The sequence below is a fragment of the Podarcis erhardii genome, assembly GCF_964252035.2.
Source record: "Podarcis erhardii genome assembly, chromosome: 5".
NCBI classification, from domain to species: domain Eukaryota; kingdom Metazoa; phylum Chordata; class Lepidosauria; order Squamata; family Lacertidae; genus Podarcis; species Podarcis erhardii.
In genome coordinates, this window is record NC_138509.1 from 71,312,250 (window position 1) to 71,334,974 (window position 22,725).

Consider the following 22,725-nt stretch of genomic DNA (forward strand, 5'->3'; position numbering starts at 1 on the left):
GTTCAGCAACCCCTGCTTATAAGTCTTACAGGATCATCCATATTGCTAACACCTAATGGGAGCATGAGGGATGCGGGTGGCGCTGTGGGTTAAACCACAGAGCCTAGGACTTGCCGATCAGAAGGTTGGTGGTTTGAATCTCCGTGACAGGGTGAGCTCCTGTTGTTCGGTCCCTGCTCCTGCCAACCTAGCAGTTCGAAAGCACAAAGTGCAAGTAGATAAATAGGTACTGCTCTGGCGGGAAGGTAAACGGCATTTCCGTGCACTGCTCTGTTTCGCCAGAAGCGGCTTAGTCATGCTGGCCACATGACCCGGAAGTTGTACGCCAGCTCCCTCGGCCAATAAAGCGAGATGAGCGCCGCAACCCCAGAGTCGGTCACGACTGGACCTAATGGTCAGGGGTCCCTTTACCTTTAATGGGAGCATAGGAAACACGAAGGTGAAGATCAACGACAAGTTTCAAGAGGGATACATCTGGTCTCCCAGACCACACCCTAATCACAGCTGCTGGCAGAAAAGGCGCCTCAGGGATTTGCTTACTCACAAGTAGAGCCCATCCTCCAAAGCCTCTCAATGACTCTGGTCCTGTAGTTGTTGTTGCTCTTGGGCCCTCTTGGTGCTGGTATTTTCGACGACTGAGGAGAGGTCCCACCTCCTCCTATGACAATTCCAAGGGTTCTTTAGCAGGTCACACACCAGACAGAGCCCTTTTAAGGGAATCCTCAGCACCAGTTCTGGGAGACCCAGCATGTAGAAACATGGAAGGCAGGGGTGGCCCACCCATGAGGCAAGGTGAGGCAACTGCCTCAGGTGGCAGGATTCACTAGGGCAGCAGATCCCAATGTCAACTTTTCTTTGACCCATGTTCCTGATGTACATCTTCCCTCGCCCCTTCTTCCCAGACAGGAAGGGAGACGCCATTTTGGCATCTGCTTCAGGGGCGGTGCTGAAATGTTTTGGGCCAGCCCTGGGAGGAGGCGCCATGACATGCAGCCTCACAGGCAGGTTTCATGCATGCAGAGGGCTCCAGCATCCATCATGTAAACAGCTGGTGCTGCTACATGAATGCTGGGCAGTGGCAGCAAGCAACTGAACTGGACAAAATAGCATTAAGAGCTAAACAAAAGATCCTGCAAGAAGTAAATGGAAAAAAGCCTTTAGGAAAAGTTGCCGCTTCTGACCGTAAGGTGGCGATGCTGCGTGGGGATCATACCACACACAGCTGAGTTGAAGCAAGCATTTCAAGAGGAACAGTCGGCACTTCTCCTTTTCTGCACAACTTATTCTAATGCAGTGTTTTCACCATGGCATTTTATGAACATTTACACAGTGTTAATGCTTGGATTTATTTGTCCCTGGAGCCCCCAGCATGGTACGTACATATGCCCAAGACACAGCTCTTCAGTTGTTATGTGCAGGTTATTTCCCTCTCAATGCTCATCAATAGATCAGTCTTATTACTGGAGAGGGTGTCAATCTGCATCCCATCTGGCTGGTAGGTTTAAACCTCTCGCCCCACCCCCACCCCATCATGCTTATTTTATTACCTTATTAATTTTTCCCCCTTTTGCCACCAATGCCAAAATTGCTGGGGTCTTGGGAGAACAGAAAAGAATTGTCTTGAAAACCAGCTCAGACTGCCAAACCTGGGGCTAGCCACACCTGTGGTATAGCTTCAATTTTTATTTTTTATTTTTGCAGGGGTCTATGCCACCATCTGCCAACGTACTGCTTGGGACTGATAGAAGTTGTAGCCCAAAATATCTGAAGGGCACCAGGTTGGTGAAAGCTGTCCTATGCATAGCTGTCAACCGTTCCTTATTTGGCAGGAAACTCCCTTATCCCAGCGCCGTGTCCCGCTGCTGTCCCCTATTGATGATGTCCCTTAAATTTCCCAGGTTTCATGCTCGCCCGGCTTGGGGAAGCAGCGGCTCGGGGTCCTCTGCCTCGAGAGAGCGAGAGAGAACGCGTGCACAAGCTGCTGCGTCTCTGTCTCTCCCTTTTCCCCCTCAGGGGTGTGTGGTGAGGAGACGGGTGGCGGCAGGCAGGCAGGCAGCCCCTCTCTTGCCAGACTTCCGCTGCGCTGCCGGGGAAGCCGGAGGCAGCAGCGGCTGGGGAGGCGACCTGAGGGAGGAGGAAGAGGAGGCAGATGGGGAGGGACGCAGAAGGGCAGCGCTTCAGCGGCTGCGGCGGCACCGCAACCGCCTCATGCTGGGCTCGTGGGCAGCGTGGGCGAGAGTCTCTCTCCGTCCCTCCCTCTCTCTCGGGCGGGGAAGGGCCGATGGAACTCCTCAAGCCAGGACGACGGCAGCCCCGATGTGCTGCTTAGCATACCCTCCAACCAGTGCAGCATCTTAATGTAGTGATTTCCCCCTCTGCATCCCTTTCATAACTCTATTTTCATAAATCATTTGTCCATCCATAGTTCAAATTTTTACTACAAGTTTTCTGTCAATCCTACCAATGCATGTAACTCTTTACAATAGCTTTTCAAATAAATTATAAACTTTCCCCATTCTTTATTAAAGAAGTCCTCTTCCTGGTTTCTAATTCCACCTGTAAGCTTTGCCATCTTGACGTCGTTCATCAGTTTTGTCTGCCACTCTTCTTTTGTCGGAGTTGTAGACCCTTAGGATCATCTAGTCCAACCCCCTGCAAAACAGTCAGTCACAGCCAAAGCAGCATGGCTCCATCAGTGCCGGATTTCTGTATAAGCTAAGCCAAATCTCTTATTTTGGCTGCTGATCCCTTATTTCCGAGGCTGCTGGTCCCTTATTTTCAAATCTGTAAGTTGACAGCTATGGTCCTATGCAATTATTTCATTTCATTCAGGAAGGTTACATATAACCTTTCATAATATATATCTCCCTGGGCAAAAAGCATCTCATAGGTTAGAAAAGTATTCTTTTGTTCAAAGAATCAAATCTATCCCATCTCTCTCTCTCTCTCTCTCTCTCTCTCTCTGTGTGTGTGTGTGTATGTGTGTGTGTGTGTGAGAGAGAGAGAGAGAGAGAGAGAGAGTGTTGCTGCAGAGATTCAGTTTGTCCATAGTCATATTCTCAGGCCTTTGGTCAGGGCACACGGGGCAGAAATCCTAATGCTTTTCCTGTTTTGTCTTTAAGATGCCACAGAACGCTGTTCCAGCTCCTTGGTAACTAGTTAGCTGAAGCTCAGAAAAGCAAAGCAAAAAGTACTCTGCTGCTATTTTCAAGCTAGACAAAAGATGCTATTGTAGCCTGAGGCCTAACGTTGCATCCAGCAGTGCCTGCAAACTTTGACACTTCCTTGCACCCCCCCCCTCCAAATGTCATTTCTGCCTCCCTGATCCTCCTGACCCAATCCAATAGCATGTTGGCAATCTGCAATGCAAGGCACCTGGTCATTTAAATCACTGCAGCACTTGGGCATGCCCGATGGCTGACGATTGTCATGATTCATTTTTTGCAGCGCTCTTTGGCTGGGAGGGTGTGTGTGTGCAACAAAAACACCTTCATGTTGAAAATCACAATAGCAAATGAAGATGTTTGCTGAATTGTTTTCTTAATAGGCAGAGGAGAATGATGTTCTGCATACTAATTGGCTGCAGTGGAAAGCAAAGCAGACGGCATCAACTCATTTCTGACATTATCTTAAACACTCATATTGTGCTTTCCCCCCCGGAGGTGATGAATCTGTAAATGACAGACCCTACATGGAAAAGTACATGCATTAATGGAGTACCCAAAGAGGTCTTTACAACACTTTACACTTTAATTACTAACATAACTATTTAGCTGGATGTCAGAATTCTGCGAACAACATTTAATGCCAATTTGCAGAGAGTCTTGCTGGGAGCACAAGTAGGAAGACTGCTGGTCAATGTGCAGGCTTCTCATCGGCCCTTGTGAGAACAGGTTACTGGACTAGATGGACCTTTGGCTGATCCAGCAGGCATCTTCTTAGTTCAAGGTTTTAAAAAATCCCATGCCTATCAACTACCCTTCTCTCAGGGAAGGGGCACAGCTCAGTTTTGCAAAAGGTCCTTAGTTCAACCCAACATCTCCAGGTAGGGCTGGTAAAGAATCCTGTCTCAAACCCTGGGGAAATACTGCTGGTCCAAAGGATAGGAAATCTGTGCTTTTCCAGATGTTGTTGGATACCAACCTCAGGCAGCAGAGCCACTAGTCAGAGGTGATGGGAGTGGTATTCTGGCAACATATGGAGGTCCATCAGTTATTTGCCCATAGTGTGACTAACACTGAGCTATATGGACCAGTGGCCTGACTTGGTATGCAACAGGTGTTCCTTATGACAATATTAGCACAATATTGCCTGCTATTTGGGGACCTTATGTCCAAATGGGGACCTTATGACTAAATGTGAATTGAAGCAGGAAATCACAAGTGCATTGTTCATAGAGCACACATTGAGAAATGGGAGTGCATTATTGCTTAATGCCCTGCACTACCTTATAAAGGAAGAGAGAATTGAACTGAGCACATCTGATATCCCATCACTTGGTGACTCTGAGCTGAATTGAGCAGAATGGCCTCAATTTTTAAAAAATTATGGGCTCAACTCATGAGAGGTGATATGAAATCTGTGTTGATGGTGCATGATCTATATTGCATCTTTCATATGTCCAGTGCATTACTTACTTGGTGTTACCATTACATTGCCACTATTCAGAGATGAGCCTGCATGCATGGATCATTCTGTTTCTCCTCAAGTATTGCACCTGAAGCTCCTTTGCAGATTTCCCCTTTGCTGAAGTGTGGACAAACTCAGGAATAGCTGGGAAGGAGTGTGGCTTTCAGGGCCACTTCATAAACGTATGTGACTGTGTGCAAGCTTCCTTGAAACTGGCAACCCTTGGGTTGACAGATTCCATGGGCACCTTCAAAGTAAAACAAACGGCCCTTCTCACATTTAAAACTCTTGTCACTGCCTCCATAATCTCTTCAGCTCTCCCCCTTCCTAAGGTAACTTTCACCTCAGAAATCTGCAGTTTCCCTCATGCATACAGAGTAAGGCCTTGAAGATTGCCAAGTGGGGGCACTTGGTTTAACTTACGTCTTGTTAAGAGACTCCGGTTTGAACAATGTTCTAACTGGAGGTTGTGGGGAAGAGCATAGAAGTGAAAAGAGCAGAAGATGACGTGTTTGAAAATATAGGTCCTATTTTCTAAGTATAAATGATGCTTTTATTTCTAGAATAGGCCCTTTCCTCACCCATAAGAATGCTGCAAGCTGAACTGTACATTTCATAGGAGGAGACAGCAATACGTGACAACAATGCATTATTATTTTTTAATGTGGCACAGCTGGGGAACGCTATGAAAACAATGCCAAGAATTATTGCGTAATTAGACAGAGAAAAACACATTTGCTCAGGTCGCTGCTGTAAGCAAGCTGCCTGGCACTAAGGCCGAATCGTGGCTCAGTCCAGGCTCAGTATCACCTACCCAGCAGGCAGCAGCTTGTTAACATTTCAGACAGACCTCTTTCCCCAGTCATGCTGTGGAGGTGGTCCAAAGCCACCAGCTGTTTATAAACAGCCAACGCTGGTACCTACCCAAAGGGTTGGGTGTGCAAATCCCTACCCCAGCCAGGCAGATCCAACTTAACCTACCCATACATGTCATGATTTTCTACACACTCACATACTGGCATACCTTAATGTTCCTGAGGCAAGGCTTAACTTCCACAGAGCATATCCCATTCAACTCCTCCTCTGGCACACATGCTGGAAATGTGATAGGGTCAAAGCGCATTCAAGGAGACTGGTATCAATTTCCCTGTGTTCCAGATCTGGCTATAAAGTATAATTAGTGAAGCTAGAAAAAGTAGAAGCAAACCTTTGGCTCAGCCAGGATTAATTCAGTAGCTGGAGTGATATCATAGAGTGACATTGTGCTTCCTAGCGTTCACGGGGGAACCAAAAAGATGACACGGGATATATACTCCAAAAGATAAGCAGCAGAGCACTTTTGAACAGCTTGTGTAAGTACAGGGCAATGGGGAGGGGAGAGAGGAAACGGGGGCAGCCCCATCAAGAGGAACAGCCCAAACTCAGACCAGTAAGTCTATTCTATCTCTAGTCACCATGCGATGCAAGAATCAGCTATAGGACACTACCAAGTATAATAAAAACATAGAGATTTCCTAGAAAGAAGCCCCATTCAGATTTTAACAGGGACTAAGCACACACAAGGGAAAGGGGATTTCACAACCTAGGCCACTTAAATCTGTTACCCAGCAATCCTAGCTCTAAAGCCAAAGCACTCAGTTCACATTGTGGGACATGAAGTTTATATACTTCGCAACCTACCAAACATGTCAAATTCATACATTAGCAAACTGCAGCATCATGAGGACTGAAAGGCTCCTAGCGCAAAGTCATAATCACAAAGTGTGCTGCTCCCTCACAGAGAGGAGCCAAATGCAAACTATGGGAATAGAGCCGTTCAGCTCCCCAGAGACTCTTAAATGAGATGATGTTGTATGAATTCAGATATCTGGTCACATGAGTGCGAAGTTCTTCTGCATAGCTAAGCGCATCTCTCTAGAATGTGGAAATATTGTGCCACCAACTGGTGGCAGCACAGGGATGCTGAAAGTTCATAGAAGCAGAACAAGTTCATCTCTCCCAGGTTGCTAATGAATTTTAGTGAGCTTGTGGAGCACTGAAATGAATGGCTTGTTTCAATCTATTGCACAGTAATCCTCCAGTGTGTGAAACTTCTCTCACAGTCCTCTTCTTCTTTTTAAACTCCTAGCATTACTCACTAGTCCATAACCTTATTTGCTCTCTTGCAAACTACGTTTAGCCTTTATTTTTTAACACTAACATAAAAGGTAGTATAGGCAGCTGGGGTATCTACACAAGGACAGAGTCGTTGTGCAGCATACAGATAGTTCTTTAGTGTTATTTCAGAAATAAGGCACTTAAAATAAAATCTAGAACAAGATTTATACTTAAAAAGTCATATAAAGAATTCTTCTTCATCATCCTTTCCATTTCCACGGCTTGTTTTGGATGCTCCCAAGGGAAAACTTGATGGTACCTGTCCTGATCCTTTATTCCTCTTGGCAATATGTGATGACAACGGATTGTTTCTGCCCTCAGAGTGCAAGCTGATCGTGGAGCCTGATCCTGTTAACAAACAGCTGGGTGCCTGAGACTGTAGAAGCGCTTTCTGTATGTCTTGTGAAAATCTATTTAGTGGCGAATCACTGCATTCGGAAAGGATCACTTTGTTGCCTGTGTCAACATTAGTCTCCTCTTCCCTTTGACGAGGCCAGAGTTCATGACTGGAATGTCTCAATTTAGTGGCCAAGTTCGTTTGAGAATGGCCTAAGCCCTGGAGAGAAGAACCTGCTGGTCTATATGACTGGGATGAAGAGCAAAGGTTGCTTGGCGAGTGACTGCAAACACTTCCCGGAGCATATGCAACTTCTCGTGAGGATTTGCTTTTATTCTTCATGGCTCGAACTGTCCGGTTCTTGGGCTGTACTGCAATTTTTCTTATGGCCAATGGAGATGGACTGGAGGAGTAGTGAAGGGGCCCTTCCTCGTGTTCATGGCTGTGCCAGCTGGAAGAGGAGTCTTGATTCCCAGTGTGCTTTGAGTTGCCTTGAACCTATAAAATAAAACACACACAAAAATGAGGTTAAGCATCATCCATCATGTGATCAAAACTCCACCTGCCCCTGTGGAACCATCATCCACAAATCAATAGTTAAAGAGGCTTCTACCAAGAACTTTAAAATCATATCCCTTTCATGAAGGGCAAAAACTCATGGAAGAAGATGGCGTAAAGTGACGTATTATGTATGTTTGTATTTTTCTTACAAAACTGGCATAGATAGTTTTTAGAATCAATACAATGCTGCTGTTACAAAATGTGATGTTATGAAATAGCATTATAGTTGGTTTTTGCAATGAACTTTAAGGTCTATTAATCCAAACAAATACACGTGAGAACGTACAAACACGAACTATCATTAGGACACCACTTGAAAACAGTATTCAGTGAGGGCCATGCTTTCTAATGCTTTAAATCCTTTCAGTGAAAGCATTTCTTGCCCTTATGGCAATCTTTATTATCTTTATTTTGACTTAACTCCCCTAAAAAAACCCTCCAAACCAATATTATTCTCTGAATGGATAGAGGAGAAAATGGAAGTCGACACACGGATTTGAACAATTCCACGCCAGAGCTGAGTGATGGACCCAGTGTTACTATTGGCACATCTACATGGCGGAGTAATGCTCAATAAGCTTAGCACCTTAACTAGAATCACAGAAAATTCTCTTGAGCCTCTCACCTAGTTAATTCACCAACTTGGTCATTTCTGGATTTCAAATGGCAGCTATTTGTGTAAAGCTGAAGTATTTCATACTTCAGAATCTGATTCCCAAGGTTGCTCTGCCTAATGGGTCCCAAAGATCCTCAGACTTTGTGCTGAGGCCCTTGCTCAGAATCTGCTTACCCTCATTTCATCACCAGATTGCTTTCTATGTGAATATACACTTTTCCTATGTTCCCTCTTCCTTCCTTTGTCTTCTCTTGGCTCACCAATAGAATGAACAGCCCCAGACTCTTCCTTCTTCCTTCCTCTAGTTCCTCAGCCCTTGTTGAGGTTGAAGACAACCTCTTTCCTTTATTTCCTTCTTCTGCAGTCTATACCGTAACTCTTTCCTCCTTAGTAAAGTCTTTCTAAGACTTTCCCACTCCTAAGTATCCTCCCCATTGGGACCTGCCTCTAAAGTCTCCAGATGCATCATGGTACCCAGCAGTTGTCCAGAGGTTGTGGCGTCCTAAGAGTGCTTCCCTCATGCACCTTCACTTCCAGTTGAGATGTCTCCTTGTCATATAAAACTGGTTGAGGCATTTCATGGAAGCAGCATTTGCCAGATATGCCCCACTCACAGTGAGATGCTTTTGTTGAGCTACAGAACACAACAAACCAAACCACGAGGTGGCAGCCCATGAGCAATACTTGTGGCTCTGATGTATTACCTTAACACTGGATGTAGATGCAAACCAAAGCATTTTGTGTTATGAAAGCAATTGGAACAGGGTGGTCCTCCAGATGATGTTGGATTCCCAACTTCCATCAGTCCCCCCTATCAAGTATGGCCAATGGTCAGGGATTACGGGAGTTGTAGTCCAACATACAGGTGGCGTGTGGGTTAAACCACAGAGCCTAGGACTTGCCAACCAGAAGGTCAGCGGTCTGAATCCCTGTGACTGGGTGAGCTCCTGCTAACCTAGCAGTTCGAAAGCACCTCAAAGTGCAAGTAGATAAATAGGTACCGCTCCGTCGGGAAGGTAAACGGTGTTTCCGTGCACTGCTCTGGTTCGCCAGAAGTGGCTTAGTCATGCTGGCCACATGACCCGGAAGCTGTACGCCTGCTCCCTCGGCCAATAAAGCGAGATGAGCACCGCAACCCCAGAGTCGGTCACAACTGGACCTAATGGTCAGGGGTCCCTTTACCTTTACTACATACAGTCCAATGTACAGACAGCCACAGGCTCCCAGCACCTGACTTTAAAAGTCTTTTTATGAATATAGATTGGTAAGAGATGAAACACACGACACCAGTAAGATATACCATGTACAAAGACCAAGAAAAACAAGAAAAAAGAGAGAGAGTGTGTGTTCCTGCTACTGCCCCCAAACTACAAAACTCCCTAAAACATTGGAGTTGGTCCATGCAGTTAAGTTCACAAGCATTTTTCACATATAGTTATAACAGTGATTTGTGGCATTTTCTTAAAGTGTGCTTTGTAATACACTCCCTCCCTGGAAGACTTATTTTTGCAAAATAGTAACTGACTTGCCTACAAGCATGCTTAAGTCCAGACACTTCTCAGAAGCATTTTAGCATGTTATTTGTCTTTTAATGGCTAAAGGCAAAGCAAATATGAGGAATTTTAATTCCTATTAGACTTCCGTGATACGCTTCCCAGTTTTGTTGGAGTAAAAACCATCGTTTTAATGTTGTGACTCAGGATGAAGGCAGGAGAAAAATCCCAACATAAATATTCAGCTTTAACTGGGGAACAGGAACATGGGCATCCCCGTTTTTAAAAGAAATAAACGCAAAAGGGGGAAAAGGGTTATGAATAAATTCAGAGAGCATTACAATCATATTTCAAGAAACCATCAACACCAAGCAGTCTAACACAGTGTCTGCTGCTGTGTTAATGCAATATCCAATGCAGTAGAGAGAGGTTCATTGGCGGTACATAGGGATCTGCCTTATTCTGAGTCAAGACCTTTGGTCCATTTAGCTCAGTATGGTCTATATCAATTGGCAGTGGGTCTCTAGGGTTTCAGACAGAATTATTTTCCAGTCCTACATGGAGATGCTGGGAATTGAACCAGGGACCTTCTGCATGCAAAGCGAATCCTCTGCCCCCTGAGCTACGGCTGTTCCCCCTTGCAGACTGCGCCCACCATTTATAAACCAAGCAATACCTGAAACAGGATCTTGTTCCCTTCATAGTCTTCAGTTTGCCACCTAGTGCTGCTAATAGGAATGCAGGGATTAGGCAGAAGCGGCACCAGCTGTCCGATTTCATGCACCTTGAACTGCAACACCGAAGACTCCTTCGAGTCAACGCATATTCCCAGAGGCAGCTGCTTCAAGCAGAGCTGGACCGCAATGCTCTCCGTCACGTACAGTACGAAGGCACAGAAGCTGCTTTTCTGCACCGTCGCTTCCTTCTGCAGGATCGTCTCGTAGAGCCTCACTGCATCGGCATAGTTATCAAAGCTACAGTAGAGCGTGACGCGCAGGATTTCCGTGCCGTAATGAACCTGCCTCAGTCCCCACACAGGCATGTGCTCGTCCAGCCCGTAGAAGTCCTGGTCGTCAAGGGCATGGGAGGACAGCTTCCTGCCGGCAATCTCCAGGTGGACCCGCTGCCACGGCGGGCGCTGGAAGAAGTCGTGGACTTGGAAAATCCGCTCTTCCCCCAAGTCCTCATGCAGGAAAAGTAGGACAGATGTCCCAGGGAACCTGGAGCTCCTCTGGCGGTACGTCTCATAATACTTAATGGGAGAAGTGCGTTCCGACACAAGGAAGAGGCGCACGTCCAGGCAGATCCATTCTTGAAGCTGATTGAGGGCTTGCTGCAAGGGCAACGCGTGTCCACATTTGGCAAGCAAGTGCACAGTCATCACCAATGAGTCTGTCCTTCTTCCATCCATTGTATAGTGACCTTGAAAATACAAGGAATAACACAAGCGCTGCCTCAGTGCCTACAGATTAAGGGATACCACACACAGCAGCAAACACAAAAGTACAACAATTAAACTCTGCACTTCACAACCAATTCTCACTTAAGCTCCTCTATATGCTCTGCAAACCTCAGAATGGCACTAACACAAGAGATTAATCTTCTTTTTATTACCTGCACATTGGATGTTAGAAATGTGATGATAAGACAAGGGTGGGGGAAATCTCACATCTCCTAGCTCCCAAGCCGGAGCTCTGTACTTAGGACAACTATCTCACGTTTGCAAATCTCCCAAATCCAGACCAGATTTTCTGTCATGGCAAGATATTACACAACCCGTGTAAGCCACCTTCTCTGTGCAAATGCAAGGTGATGCTAATGTTTTCAAAGGCTCAGTGCTGTTTTCTTCTTCAAATCTCTGTGCCGTGTGTGTGTTTGTGTGTGTGTGTTTTACAAAGCAAGCATTCTTCCTGAGACAACACCCTTCTGTCCTGTGCTGATAAACCTTTAAAAAAAAAAGGCAAAAAAGACATAGGACAAACTGAAGAGAATCCAATGTGGATGCTGCAGATAACAGATGTCTATCTCCCAAGAAGCAATTTCAAGAGAGACAAGACTTCAGGGAAACTGTTTCTAAATGCTGCCTTTATGCATGGCTATTGCACATGCTGCCATCTGGCTCTGCACCAATTATTCCAGAGGCCTCATTTCCTCACAGCAATCTCAAAGCAAAGTGTGAGTGTATATGCGTGTGTCAGAGGGAGTTTCCTAGAAATGTAAGCTGTTTGTTCGTTGCCTAGCTACCGATGTCATGGATTTGAGATCAATCCTGAAAGTGTAAAACACCTTTGCTTCAATCCTTTAGAGCAGCCTCCCCCCCCACCTGGTGCCATCCAACAGTTTTGGACTACAACTCCCATCAGCCTTAGCTGGGTATGAGTTGTAGTCCAAAATATCTGGAAGGCCCCAGGTTGGACGTGGCTGCTTTAAAGCATTTAAGCAAGTTTGTTTTATCCCACCTCTCCTCCAAGGACCCCAGGGTGTCTTACAAATTCTTACACACACACACACTTTATTTTCACAACTACCCTGTGAGGTAAAAGGGACGCGGGTGGTGCTGTGGGTTAAACCGCAGAGCCTAGGACTTGCCGATCAGAAGGTCAGCGGTTCGAATCCCCGCAATGGGGTGAGCTCCCGTTGCTCGGTCCCTGCTCCTGCCAACCTAGCAGTTCGAAAGCACGTCAAAGTGCAAGTAAATAAATAGGTACCACTCCAGCGGGAAGGTAAACGGCATTTCTGTGCACTGCTCTGGTTCGCCAGAAGTGGCTTAGTCATGCTGGCCACATGACCCAGAAGCTCCCTCGGCCCATAAAGCGAGATGAGTGCCACAACCCCAGAGTTGGCCACAACTGGACCTAATGGTCAGGAGTCCCTTTACCTTTACCTTACCCTGTGAGGTAGGGAGAGAAGGAATGTAACTGGCTCAAGGTCACCCAGCAAGCTTCATAGCTGAGCGGAGATTTGAACCAGAGTCTCCCCAGTCTTAACCTTCCATTTCTGCCAGCTACAGCCCTAGCCATGCAGGAGTAGCTTCCATGTGGCTATGTTAACATTTAAATGATTCAATGGGACGGTTAGGGCTAGTTGAGTGGCGTCTAACCACAGAATGAGCAGCCCTGCGGAGCTCCAAACCCAGGGGAAAGATTCATGTGATTAGGCTGGAAATCTGTGGCTGCTTTCTGCAATGATTCTGGTCCCATCTGTAAAATAGGTACAGCAGTGTCGTGCAAATTCTATGCAAATTAGAAGTGTCACATGCAAACTAGAACAGCTATATTGCAAGAATAAAAGTGCTGGAATCATTGTTTCCCATTCTGGGGATGTCCTAGATGCACTTAAAGCAAACGTGAAACGCTAGCAAATCCCATTCCCAAATCATTGCAAAAGGCAAACAAAAGATGGCCCCGCTTGCAGTGTTGCTTAGATACAACATGCTTAAAACTATCTTTCTGGGGAGCTCCTAAAGCAAAATGGCAGGAGAGGGGTAGAGATCACACAATACAACAATTATCCCATTATCAGTAATTACCACCTGCTTCCTGTTTTCCTGTACAACCTTCCTGTGGGGGAATATGCTAATATTCTATCTTACTGAAAACCCTAATTTTCCTAAATGTGAATGCAGCAAAGCAACTTGCCCTGTTTCCCTAGCTATTACTCAGATGGGTTTCGCCAACAATACCCCATCCTTTGGCGTACGCAGCTGTATTCTTCTCTCTCCACCCCAACCCCCTCACCCTCCTTTTTTTTTTTTTTTGCTTTCTTCTTTGTGTGAAGATTTCGTGACACCCACACTGAGCTGGGGGAAAAAAGGGGGAGTGCATAATTTAAAAGCTGTTTTTGAGGTAAGAGGGGCCATAGCCCAAGGTTTAAATCGCATGGTTTTTCACACAAGAGATTCAAGTCCGGGCATCTCTTGTTAAAAAGATGGCAGCATTGGGATTGACTACATGGGTTTGGCAGAGATGACGAGCAGAATCCGAGACCAGGGAAGAGCAACGGCGGAAGAAGATTGGGCAAAATTTAAAGACTATTTAAAGAAATATTTAAAAATTAGTGAATGCTAGATTGATGTTGAATGAGAAAAATAGGGGTTAACAGCAATAATGGTTAAGTTAAAGAAAATAAGTGTTATTATAATTAAGTTGAAAGTAAGGGAGGGATTTGTTAACTAATTAATTCAACGTGAGAATGCAGAAAGGGGAGGTATGAGGAAGTCGGGAAAGTAAGGAATATGAAATTAAGAGTTTGAAATTATACGTGTTGCATGTCTTTTATTGTTATGTTCTGTTTATTGTGATAAAAAGCTGTGGAAAATTTAATAAAAATTATTTGAAAAAAAAAAAAAGATGGCAGCATTGGGACTGGGAAGTACCTGTGCCTGTAAGGATAGGAAATGTAAGGCTAATGAGCTTGAGTCACGACATAGCTCACTATTCTCTATCTTGATGCATTTTTTAAAAAAATTACCATATTGCTCTTTAAGCCTAAAGTATCTGCGAGTCCAAACTAATTTTTCTGGACAAAGCCCGCATGATCAATATCCCAATCAACGTAGTCACTGACTACTTCCATTGACAGGAGAGGAGCTGGAGAGAAGAAACAGTACCTATTATAACTTTCACCAATTCCGTATCACTCTGTTTGCTTCGCTCATCTAATTTCCCAGTTACTTGCTTTAAGGAATGTGAACATACCTGATCCTCACCTTCCAGAATACTGTGTGATTGGAATGAAGTTTTCATTTAGATTTCGTATTTCTTCAAATGTCATTTCATCTAATGTTAGTCCTACTCAGAGGACACCCATTCAAAATAATTGACATGACTAACTTGGGTCTATTAATCTCAATAGGTCTACCATGAGAATAATTAAGTTCCATACAGTCCAATGTTCTCTGTGCAGGGGAGGGGGCAGGGGGTTGCTAATAGTCCTATGCAGTAGTTTAAAATTACTAGTGACCTAAGCAAATTTTAATGATTGTTCTGTGTTGCTTTTAAAGGTCTTTGTATTGCTATATGCTGCCCTGATGTTCTGCAAGAGAGCCGTATATAAACATTTGGATAAACAAACACTTTAGGATAACCAATATAAAACACATATTTAAATATGAAATTTGCAGATGGCAAAAAGCTGCAGAATGCAAAAATGGGACAGAACTGACTTATGAATTAGCACACACAATTGATATGCATCCGAAATAAACTGATCCGTTCATCCCCGGTTGCTTTACAACGTGACGCTATGCATATTTACAGGTGAAGGTAAAGGGACCCCTGACCATTAGGTCCAGTTGTGGCCGACTCTGGGGTTGCGGCATTCATCTCGCTTTATTGGCCGAGACAGCCGGCGTACAGCTTCCGGGTCATGTGGCCAGCATGACTATGCTGCTTCTGGCAAACCAGAGCAGTGCACGGAAATGCCGTTTACCTTCCCAACGGAGTGGCACCTATTTATCTACTTGCATTTTGACATGCTTTCGAACTGCTAGGTTGGCAGGAGGAGGGACCAGGGCAACGGGAGCTCACCCCGTCATGGGGATTCGAACCGCCGACCTTCTGATCGGCAAGTCCGGGGCTCTGTGGTTTAACCCACAGAGCCACCTGCATCCCATGCATATTTACTCAGATGTAATTCCCACCATGTTCAACAGAGCTCACTATGTTCAGCAGGGCTTACTCCCCGATGAGTATGCACATGACTGCAGCCTCACAGAGCAATCCTAAAGCTCAATCCACCACCTTGGAACAGGTTAGGAAGCAGCAGTTGCGTCCATTTTCTGAGATCCACCAATATGTATTCTAACTACACCTACCAAAATTGAAAGTGGGTGGAAACTGCCATCAATGAGATCCCCACTGGCAACAGACTAGGGATATTTCTGTGGCAGGGAGGGACGCAGCTCAGCTGACTAAAGACCCACTGTGACCCAAGTTCAGCAAGTTCATCTACGAGTGATGGGCTTGAACTGGCTCTTTCTGCAAAATGGGGAAGAAAACACCCACCCCTACCTTGCAGCCTGACTGGCTTTCACAGCAGGGTTTTGAATGCAGCTGTGGCTTCACCTCTCCTGGACGGGAGCCAGGATCGCTCCCTTGAACAATTAAGATGGATTGCAATATTGAGCACACCAAACAGGTAATGCAATACTTTTTAGAAGGTGCAATTCAACAGACCCCAAAAAACTATAAACTGATTTTTTTATTTTTACAAAGCCCCTTTGAGCCAACACCCTTTGGCTTGTGTTATTAGTTTCATCCTTTCTATTTGAAAATAAAAAGTTTAAACTCTTAATAAAAGTTTGCGGCTTTCTCCACTTTAGAGTAGAAAGATAAAGGCTATCTTTATGGGAGCAGCAGGCGTCCATACGCACATCCCTCTGGCCTTCTGGTCGTAAACAGCTCATGCTTTGTCCTCACATGAAACACACCCATGACAGCTTTTCTAATTGGTAATTTATACTGCAGCTGGCATGACATTGTTCCTTCCACCTCTCTAGGCGGTTGTTTGAGCTATTCATGGAGCCTCAAAAAGCTGGTCCCTTTTCAAATTCTGACCCTGGCAAAAAAGAAAGAAAATAAGAATGAAAGAGAGAGAACCAAGTAAATTTCACTGGGATGGTAAACACAATAGCTGGGAGTAGCATTCCCAAAGGATGAAACTTCCCAAAGTATGAAGCTTGACTGTGCCTGCCTATGTGCACAATTCCAAGCCCAATGCTATCTCAAGCCAAGGCCATTTTGAATTCCTGGGGTGTCTCCCTAACGTCAATAGAAAAATATATTCCTATTGTATGGACATAATAAAAAGTATATTTGAAATGGGCTGAGCACTCCAAACTGCCTTACATCTCTCCTCTTGGCACCAGGTTGATTTGCTGATGCGTAGGTACTAATATATGTCCATCGGGAAGGAAGCAATGCTAATCCACGCCAGTCTGAGTCATTTGGAGTTCTTAGCATTTTCAATAAGAATTGCACTTGGGGATGATGTGTGGTACCAGATCCCATAAAGCAGAAAACCTTATCAGTATTCAGACAGCTGCTAGAATTACATTTGGACCAATATAAGGCTTTTATACTTTGCAGACTGCAAGGAGAATGGAAAGAACCCAACCAACTAAAGTTTCTGGACTAGTTTTCAGGACTTTGGCATCTAATCTCTAGCATCCCTTCCTTAATCAAAGCATATATACTGCAAGGAAAGGATTACTTACTTGTGGCAAATGCTGTCAATCCACTGCATTGGAACCTGAAAAAACAGAAGTTATTGGTACATTGGTACATATGGGGTACACTGGATAATCTAGTCCAGCCATACCATATTTATTTTACTTAACACGGGTGCTTTCAAATGGCACTGTTCCTTTATGGTGAGATTGCCAACTGATGCTAGGACTGCTTTAAGCAAGTCATATGGTCCAGGTACACACTACAGTTAGGCTGGGCGGGGAGCAAACTTCAGTCACTGTTCCCGGGAGGTGGAGAAATCTTCCTGCAGAGTGCTGCTGTGGAGGGAAGAGTTAGCCTAGCTGTTGGAGGTGCCTTGAGCTACTCTAGATGAGAGTTTCCCAAACAGCTGTTTGTGGACTACAATTCCTGTCATCCCTTACCACCGGTCCTGCTAGCTAGGGATGATGGGAGTTGTAGTCCAAAAACAGCTGGAGACCCAAGTTTGGGAAACTGCTCTAGATGAAGCTCAGCCCAGGACTACTATTCGTATTGATCTGGATCAATGACTAAATTACTTATTTTATAAAATTTATACACCACTTGATTGTGTAAAACAACAATAAAAACCCCAGTTTACCAAAAGTTAAAACAGCAAAATCAAGAAAAAATTGCAAAGTACTTTGAAACATACAAAAGTATGTTTACATACTTTTAGTTTACATACTAAAACAGATAAGAATTACTTCAACTTTCAAAGTCCCTTCCAAAAATTCTATTATTCTAACACTTAAAACTTTATCCACCGCCAAACTGACAAAGCCAATATGCAAAGAGCCTACTGTCACTGTGTAGCCTGCCCCATCCATGCAAGCCCCCTAGCCTGTACCCTCTTAACATACTTTCTTGCGCGCAGAAAAACATGCAAGAGAGTCAGTAGTTATCTCATAAGGATGACCGTCTTCCCTGACTCTTGCCACCTGCCAAAATTCTATGCTTCAAAATCTCTGTGAAGAACAACAACAACAACAACAACAACAACAACAAAAGACAAAGCTGTGAGAGCTTTGGGTAGTAGCCCAGTTTTGTTCTGTTATGGTAGAGGGGTTCACACTTTGCATATTCCTGAGCAGAAGCTGGTTCTTTGTATCAGGGATGGACACAAGGGAGATGGCAGCCCACAGCAAACACCAAATGCCTGTGGGGTTCTTGCAAAAAATGATGGTCTGTGTTAAACATGGTCCAAGTCAGCATGGTAGTTATGTTATTAAGCAAGAGTAGATATTCCAATTTAGTTAGATCAGTTGCATCTCAACCGTTCAAATATCCAAAATAAGAAGCTTTGAAGGCAGATTTGCCTTTGCTTAAAAAGAGAAGCAAATTCAATGTTGATAATAGTTTGCACAGAAAACTGAGGACTTCTGATTTGTGACTCAGCTTCTAAAGATCACAGCAATGTTGCTACCTTACTCTCTTCCTCCAGATCCCAACTCAAAACGCACCTCTTTGAGGCTGCTGGTTTAACCCTTTACTGTGCAACCCTACCCATGTCTACTCAGAAGTCCATTTAATGGAATTCACTGGGGCTTACTCCCAAGTTAATGGGAGAAGTGATTGTACCATTAGTCCCCACCCCTAGTTGTGGATGAAGACTAATGGAGCAATCCTAAACACCTCTACTCAGAAGTGCCATTAATAATCACTTCAAGGTTAAGTGTGTATAAGATTCTGCTTTACACGAGTAACAAAATTTTCTTGCCTCTCTCCAACTTATTGATCTAAATTAAGAGATTATAAGAGGCTTGACAGGAGGTACTTATATTTTGCTTATGTTGCTTTTTAAAGTGCCACGCACCCAGGTTGTGCTACATTAATAATGATTTTATTTGTTCCCACGGATAGGTCACTTTTTACCATCACAATGCCAAAACAATTGATTAATAGCCATATAATCTCCCTTCTTTTTCCATCCTCCTTGCCCTTCATCACCTCATTTTCTTGGAGGCTGCAGAACTGTTACCATAGCAGTTCTTAGGGAGCTGTAGGCAGGGAAGCCAGAGACCAAAGTTAAGCACAAGTCAAAAGGTCACATTTCTCAAATAACCTAGCCAAGAGGATGAATAAGGACAAGCTACCCTGGTAACCTCTTGATATATTACTTCTTTGCAAAATGGGCTTTCTTTCTTACATTCTTATTTTTGCTTTTATGTACATCATTTTGTGAATATTCTTTTTAAAAAACACACAACAGATTTAGCCAAATACAAATGTATGTGTGTATAAAAACTGATACTGCAAAGATTATATCATATTGCCCTTTATCTGCTCCTCATTCACCAACAGAACAACAAGGCAAACCCACTTTGCACTAAACAGCAAGTAAGCAGTGAAGGACTAGTGCAGGGGTCAGCAACCTTTTTTCAGCCGTGGGCCGGTCCACCATCCCTCAGACCTTGTGGGGGGCCGGACTATATTTTGGGGGGGAAATGAACGAATTCCTATGCCCCACAAATAACCCAGAGGTGCATTTTAAATAAAAGGACACATTCTACGCATGTAAAAACATGCTGATTCCCGAACTGTCTGCGGGCCGGATTGAGAAGGTGATCTGGCCCCCCAGGCCTTAGGTTGCATACCCCTGAACTAGTGGTTTCTTTGTAATAAGTACACATCCAGATTTTGGGAGAGTGAAGGGTGTGTACATAAGTGGAAGATAAACGGGTTTTTGGTGTATGTGTGTGTGTGATGGGAAGAGAGAATAAACTGTAGCAGTCATTTGAAAAACCTTTTTGGGGACAGTACCAATAATCCCTGGTGTATTGTGTTGCAAGCTTAACAACACAATCCTACACATCTACTTAAACTAGCCCCAATGAACTCAATGGAACTTACTCAGAGGCTTCTATTCCAAAGTAAGCCTAATGCTACAATTCTATACACTCTTGTGGTAGCAAGTCTCCCTGAACTCGTACGGAACAAATATACAGAGGATTGCACTGCACTTCTCCTTAAAGAGATGAAAGGAAAAGTGGAAGTTGTTATTTGCAGCTAAAACGTGATCAGCAAAGGACTCTCACAGACAAACACTATGGGAATAAGGCTATCTATAGATGCTAGTCATGACAGCATTATTATTATTATTATTATTATTATTATTATTATTATTATTACTACTTTCCCACTCTTCACCATAAGGTCTCTGAGCGGGTCACAACAATGGAAAAATACAGTATCATCCCTGTGTCAAAGACACCTTACTAGCCTCAGCTAGCAGTTGATGGTTGATCCCATGCTGTGTTAAGTCCAGCAAAGTTTCAGGAGTCTCTTGAAGACCTTTCTATGCGGACAAGCTTTTGTCTAATTAAACATCTGCAGTCACTTTAATTATTCTTTGTATTGCTTTTAATGGTGTTTTTCTGATATGAAAGCACATTTTCTGATTTTCTGATATGAAAGCACAGAAATACTTCTTTAAATACATGAACAGTAACCATTAGAATCAGTTAAAACCATTTACAATCTGAATAACACATTTTAGGAGCCCAGGCAGCCTGCCTCTGAATACCAGTCGCTGGAGGAAAACAGCAGAAGGAGAAGACTCCAGACCTCATGCTCTTGTTTTCGGGCTCCCCAAAGGCATCGAGGTGGCTGCTTTGAGGGCGGAAAGGATGCCAGACTAAATAAGACCTTTGGTTGGAGGCAGCTTCTTCCACCCTACCCGTTTCTCAGCCCCATGAGATTACTTACACCAGCTCCCTTTGGCTGGTGGGAAGCGACTCACTGCCAGGTCACACAGCCTGATCGAAGGTGGATCACAACAGCAGCAGCACTGCCAATGGGTTAAAGGTGGGTTCTGGGTCTGAAAAAGCTGGATTTTATTAATGGATTGATTGCCTGACTGATTTTATATCTCGCTTAGCCCAGCCGACCTTTTCGCAGTGCAGGACCCAAGGCAGCCTAAATTTAAACACGATTGACTAAAAAGTACACAATAAATAAAAATATTGGGGGGGGGGGACCAATTAAACAAGGAATCCCATGAAAAACGACCCTGAAAAAAACTTTAAAAAACACTCACGCCACTTTTACAAGGTAAAATATTTAAAGCTGCATTTCTCTCCTGCTCCCAACTTCCATCCGGTGGAGAAACAGCAACCATAGCGCTCTTCAGGTCCCTGAGAGACTAGGAAGGGCTGGAGGAGCCTGTATTTTAAGTTTTTGGCAAGCCTGGGCAACAAAGTTGGCAACGTGACCTTTGGGGTGGGGGGTTAAAGGAACAGCCCCCCCCCCCAAGCGGGAGGAAAACCCAACAGGCGACGCCTATCGTTCCCGTTTCCTTGGGGAAAGCACCCACCACCCATCCTCGCTGGAGAAAAGGCAGGAAAGGGACTCGAGATACAGGAAGGAGCAGCGGCGGAGTCCGAAGAGACGCGCCGCAGCCTGGATACCAAACAACAAACGCTCGGGCCAGCGGCTCCCGCGCTTCCCCCGGCAGCCCCGCGCCTACCTGAGAGAGCCAGCGCCCGGCTCCATGGTGCCTGCGCCGGGAAGGCGCCCCGGAGCCGCCTGCGCCTCCTCAGCCAAGCGCGCCTGCAGCCCATCCTGCAACAAGTGAGCCGGGACGCCGGCTTCGCCTCCGCCCAAGCCACCGCCCGCCCTCTCCGCGCGCCACTCGGAGGCGGGACCGCCGCCGCGCTCCCCGCGCGCGCCCGCGCCGGGTTTTAGCAGCTGCTCGCAGCAGGCGGGGGGGGGGGGGACGGGGACGCGGCCGCCTCAGGAGCGAAGCTGCCCCCCAGCCAGTCCCAAATCCCCTTTTACTAAAACAGGGAGGGGAAAGGGCCACACGGAGGTCGCTGGGGGTTGTGGGACAGCTGCGTGGCGCCCCAGGCGGCGCTAGGCCGAATCCTTGCCACAGGCTGGGGCACTTGAGTCGGGTCCTTTTGGGCCAAAGCTCCTGAGGGCCCCACGCCGGCGGTGGGCGGAGCAACCAAGGCAATGTTGACCCCCTCCTCTCTAACCCTGCAACTCGTCTCTTCTGCAGGCACTGCTATTCTGCAAGGATACCCAGACACGGATAAAGTGGCACACGTTTCATAGCAGGGGCAAGGCAGCAATTAGAGCCAAAGGGCCTCCCAAGGGCCACATGCCAGTAAAAGATAAAGGCAAAGGGCCCCCGGATGGTTAAGTCCAGTCAAAGGTGACTAAGGGGTGCAGTGTTCATCTCACTTCAGGCCAAAGGAGCTGGCGTTTGTCTGCTGACAGCTTTCTGGGTCATGTGGCCAGCATGACTAAACTGCTTCTGGTGCAATGGGACACTGTGACGAATGCCGGAGTGCACAGAAATGCCGTCTACCTTCCCACCGCAGTGGTACTTATTTATCTACTTGCACTGGTGTGCTTTTGAACTGCTAGGTTGGCAGAAGCTGGGACAGAGCAATGGGAGCTCACCTCGTCGGGTGGATTCGAACCGCTGACCTTCCAATCGGCAAGCCCAAGAGGCTCGGTGATTTAGACCATAGCGCCACCTGCTCCCCTACACATGCCAGTAGTGGCGGGGGCCAAAGGCAAAAAAAAAGTGGATGACTTTTATAGAGAAGGCTCTGTTCCAGCAACACAAGAATCACCTGCTCCCTGTCGCTCCACCGTTATACATCTAAGAAAGAAAGAAAGAGACATTGTCACATCTCGGCTGGTCAAAATCACTCAAGAAAGGTGTAGGGCATAGCTTTTTTGAGATTTTGGATCTGAGGAGGAGGTATATTC

The 22,725-nt window shown here is 45.4% G+C and overlaps 1 protein-coding gene across 1 annotated transcript; it reads right to left on the bottom strand.

Annotated features, from left to right (window-relative positions):
- Window positions 1–5,159: 5,159 nt before the first annotated feature.
- On the bottom strand, window positions 5,160–21,601 carry FAM124B (family with sequence similarity 124 member B). The gene is made up of 4 exons (XM_081861590.1): window positions 21,470–21,601; window positions 17,010–17,044; window positions 10,470–11,215; window positions 5,160–7,621 (listed from the first exon to the last, which is right to left on the bottom strand). Exons 1-4 carry the CDS (start codon window positions 21,493–21,495, stop codon window positions 6,965–6,967), a joined length of 1,464 nt encoding a protein of 487 aa, XP_081717716.1. The 5' UTR covers window positions 21,496–21,601; the 3' UTR covers window positions 5,160–6,964.
- Window positions 21,602–22,725: the final 1,124 nt, after the last annotated feature.

Bases quoted from the DNA above. Each gene is read 5' to 3' on its own strand.
- FAM124B (XM_081861590.1), bottom strand. From the start codon at position 21,495: ATGGAGCCGGGCGCTGGCTCTCTCAG. The intron at 17,045-21,469 runs GTAGGCGCGGGG...CTGTTTTTTCAG, and splicing joins CCGGGCGCTGGCTCTCTCAG to GTTCCAATGCAGTGGATTGA. The intron at 7,622-10,469 runs GTATTGCTTGGT...TTTATTTTATAG, and splicing joins GGAACAAGATCCTGTTTCAG to GTTCAAGGCAACTCAAAGCA.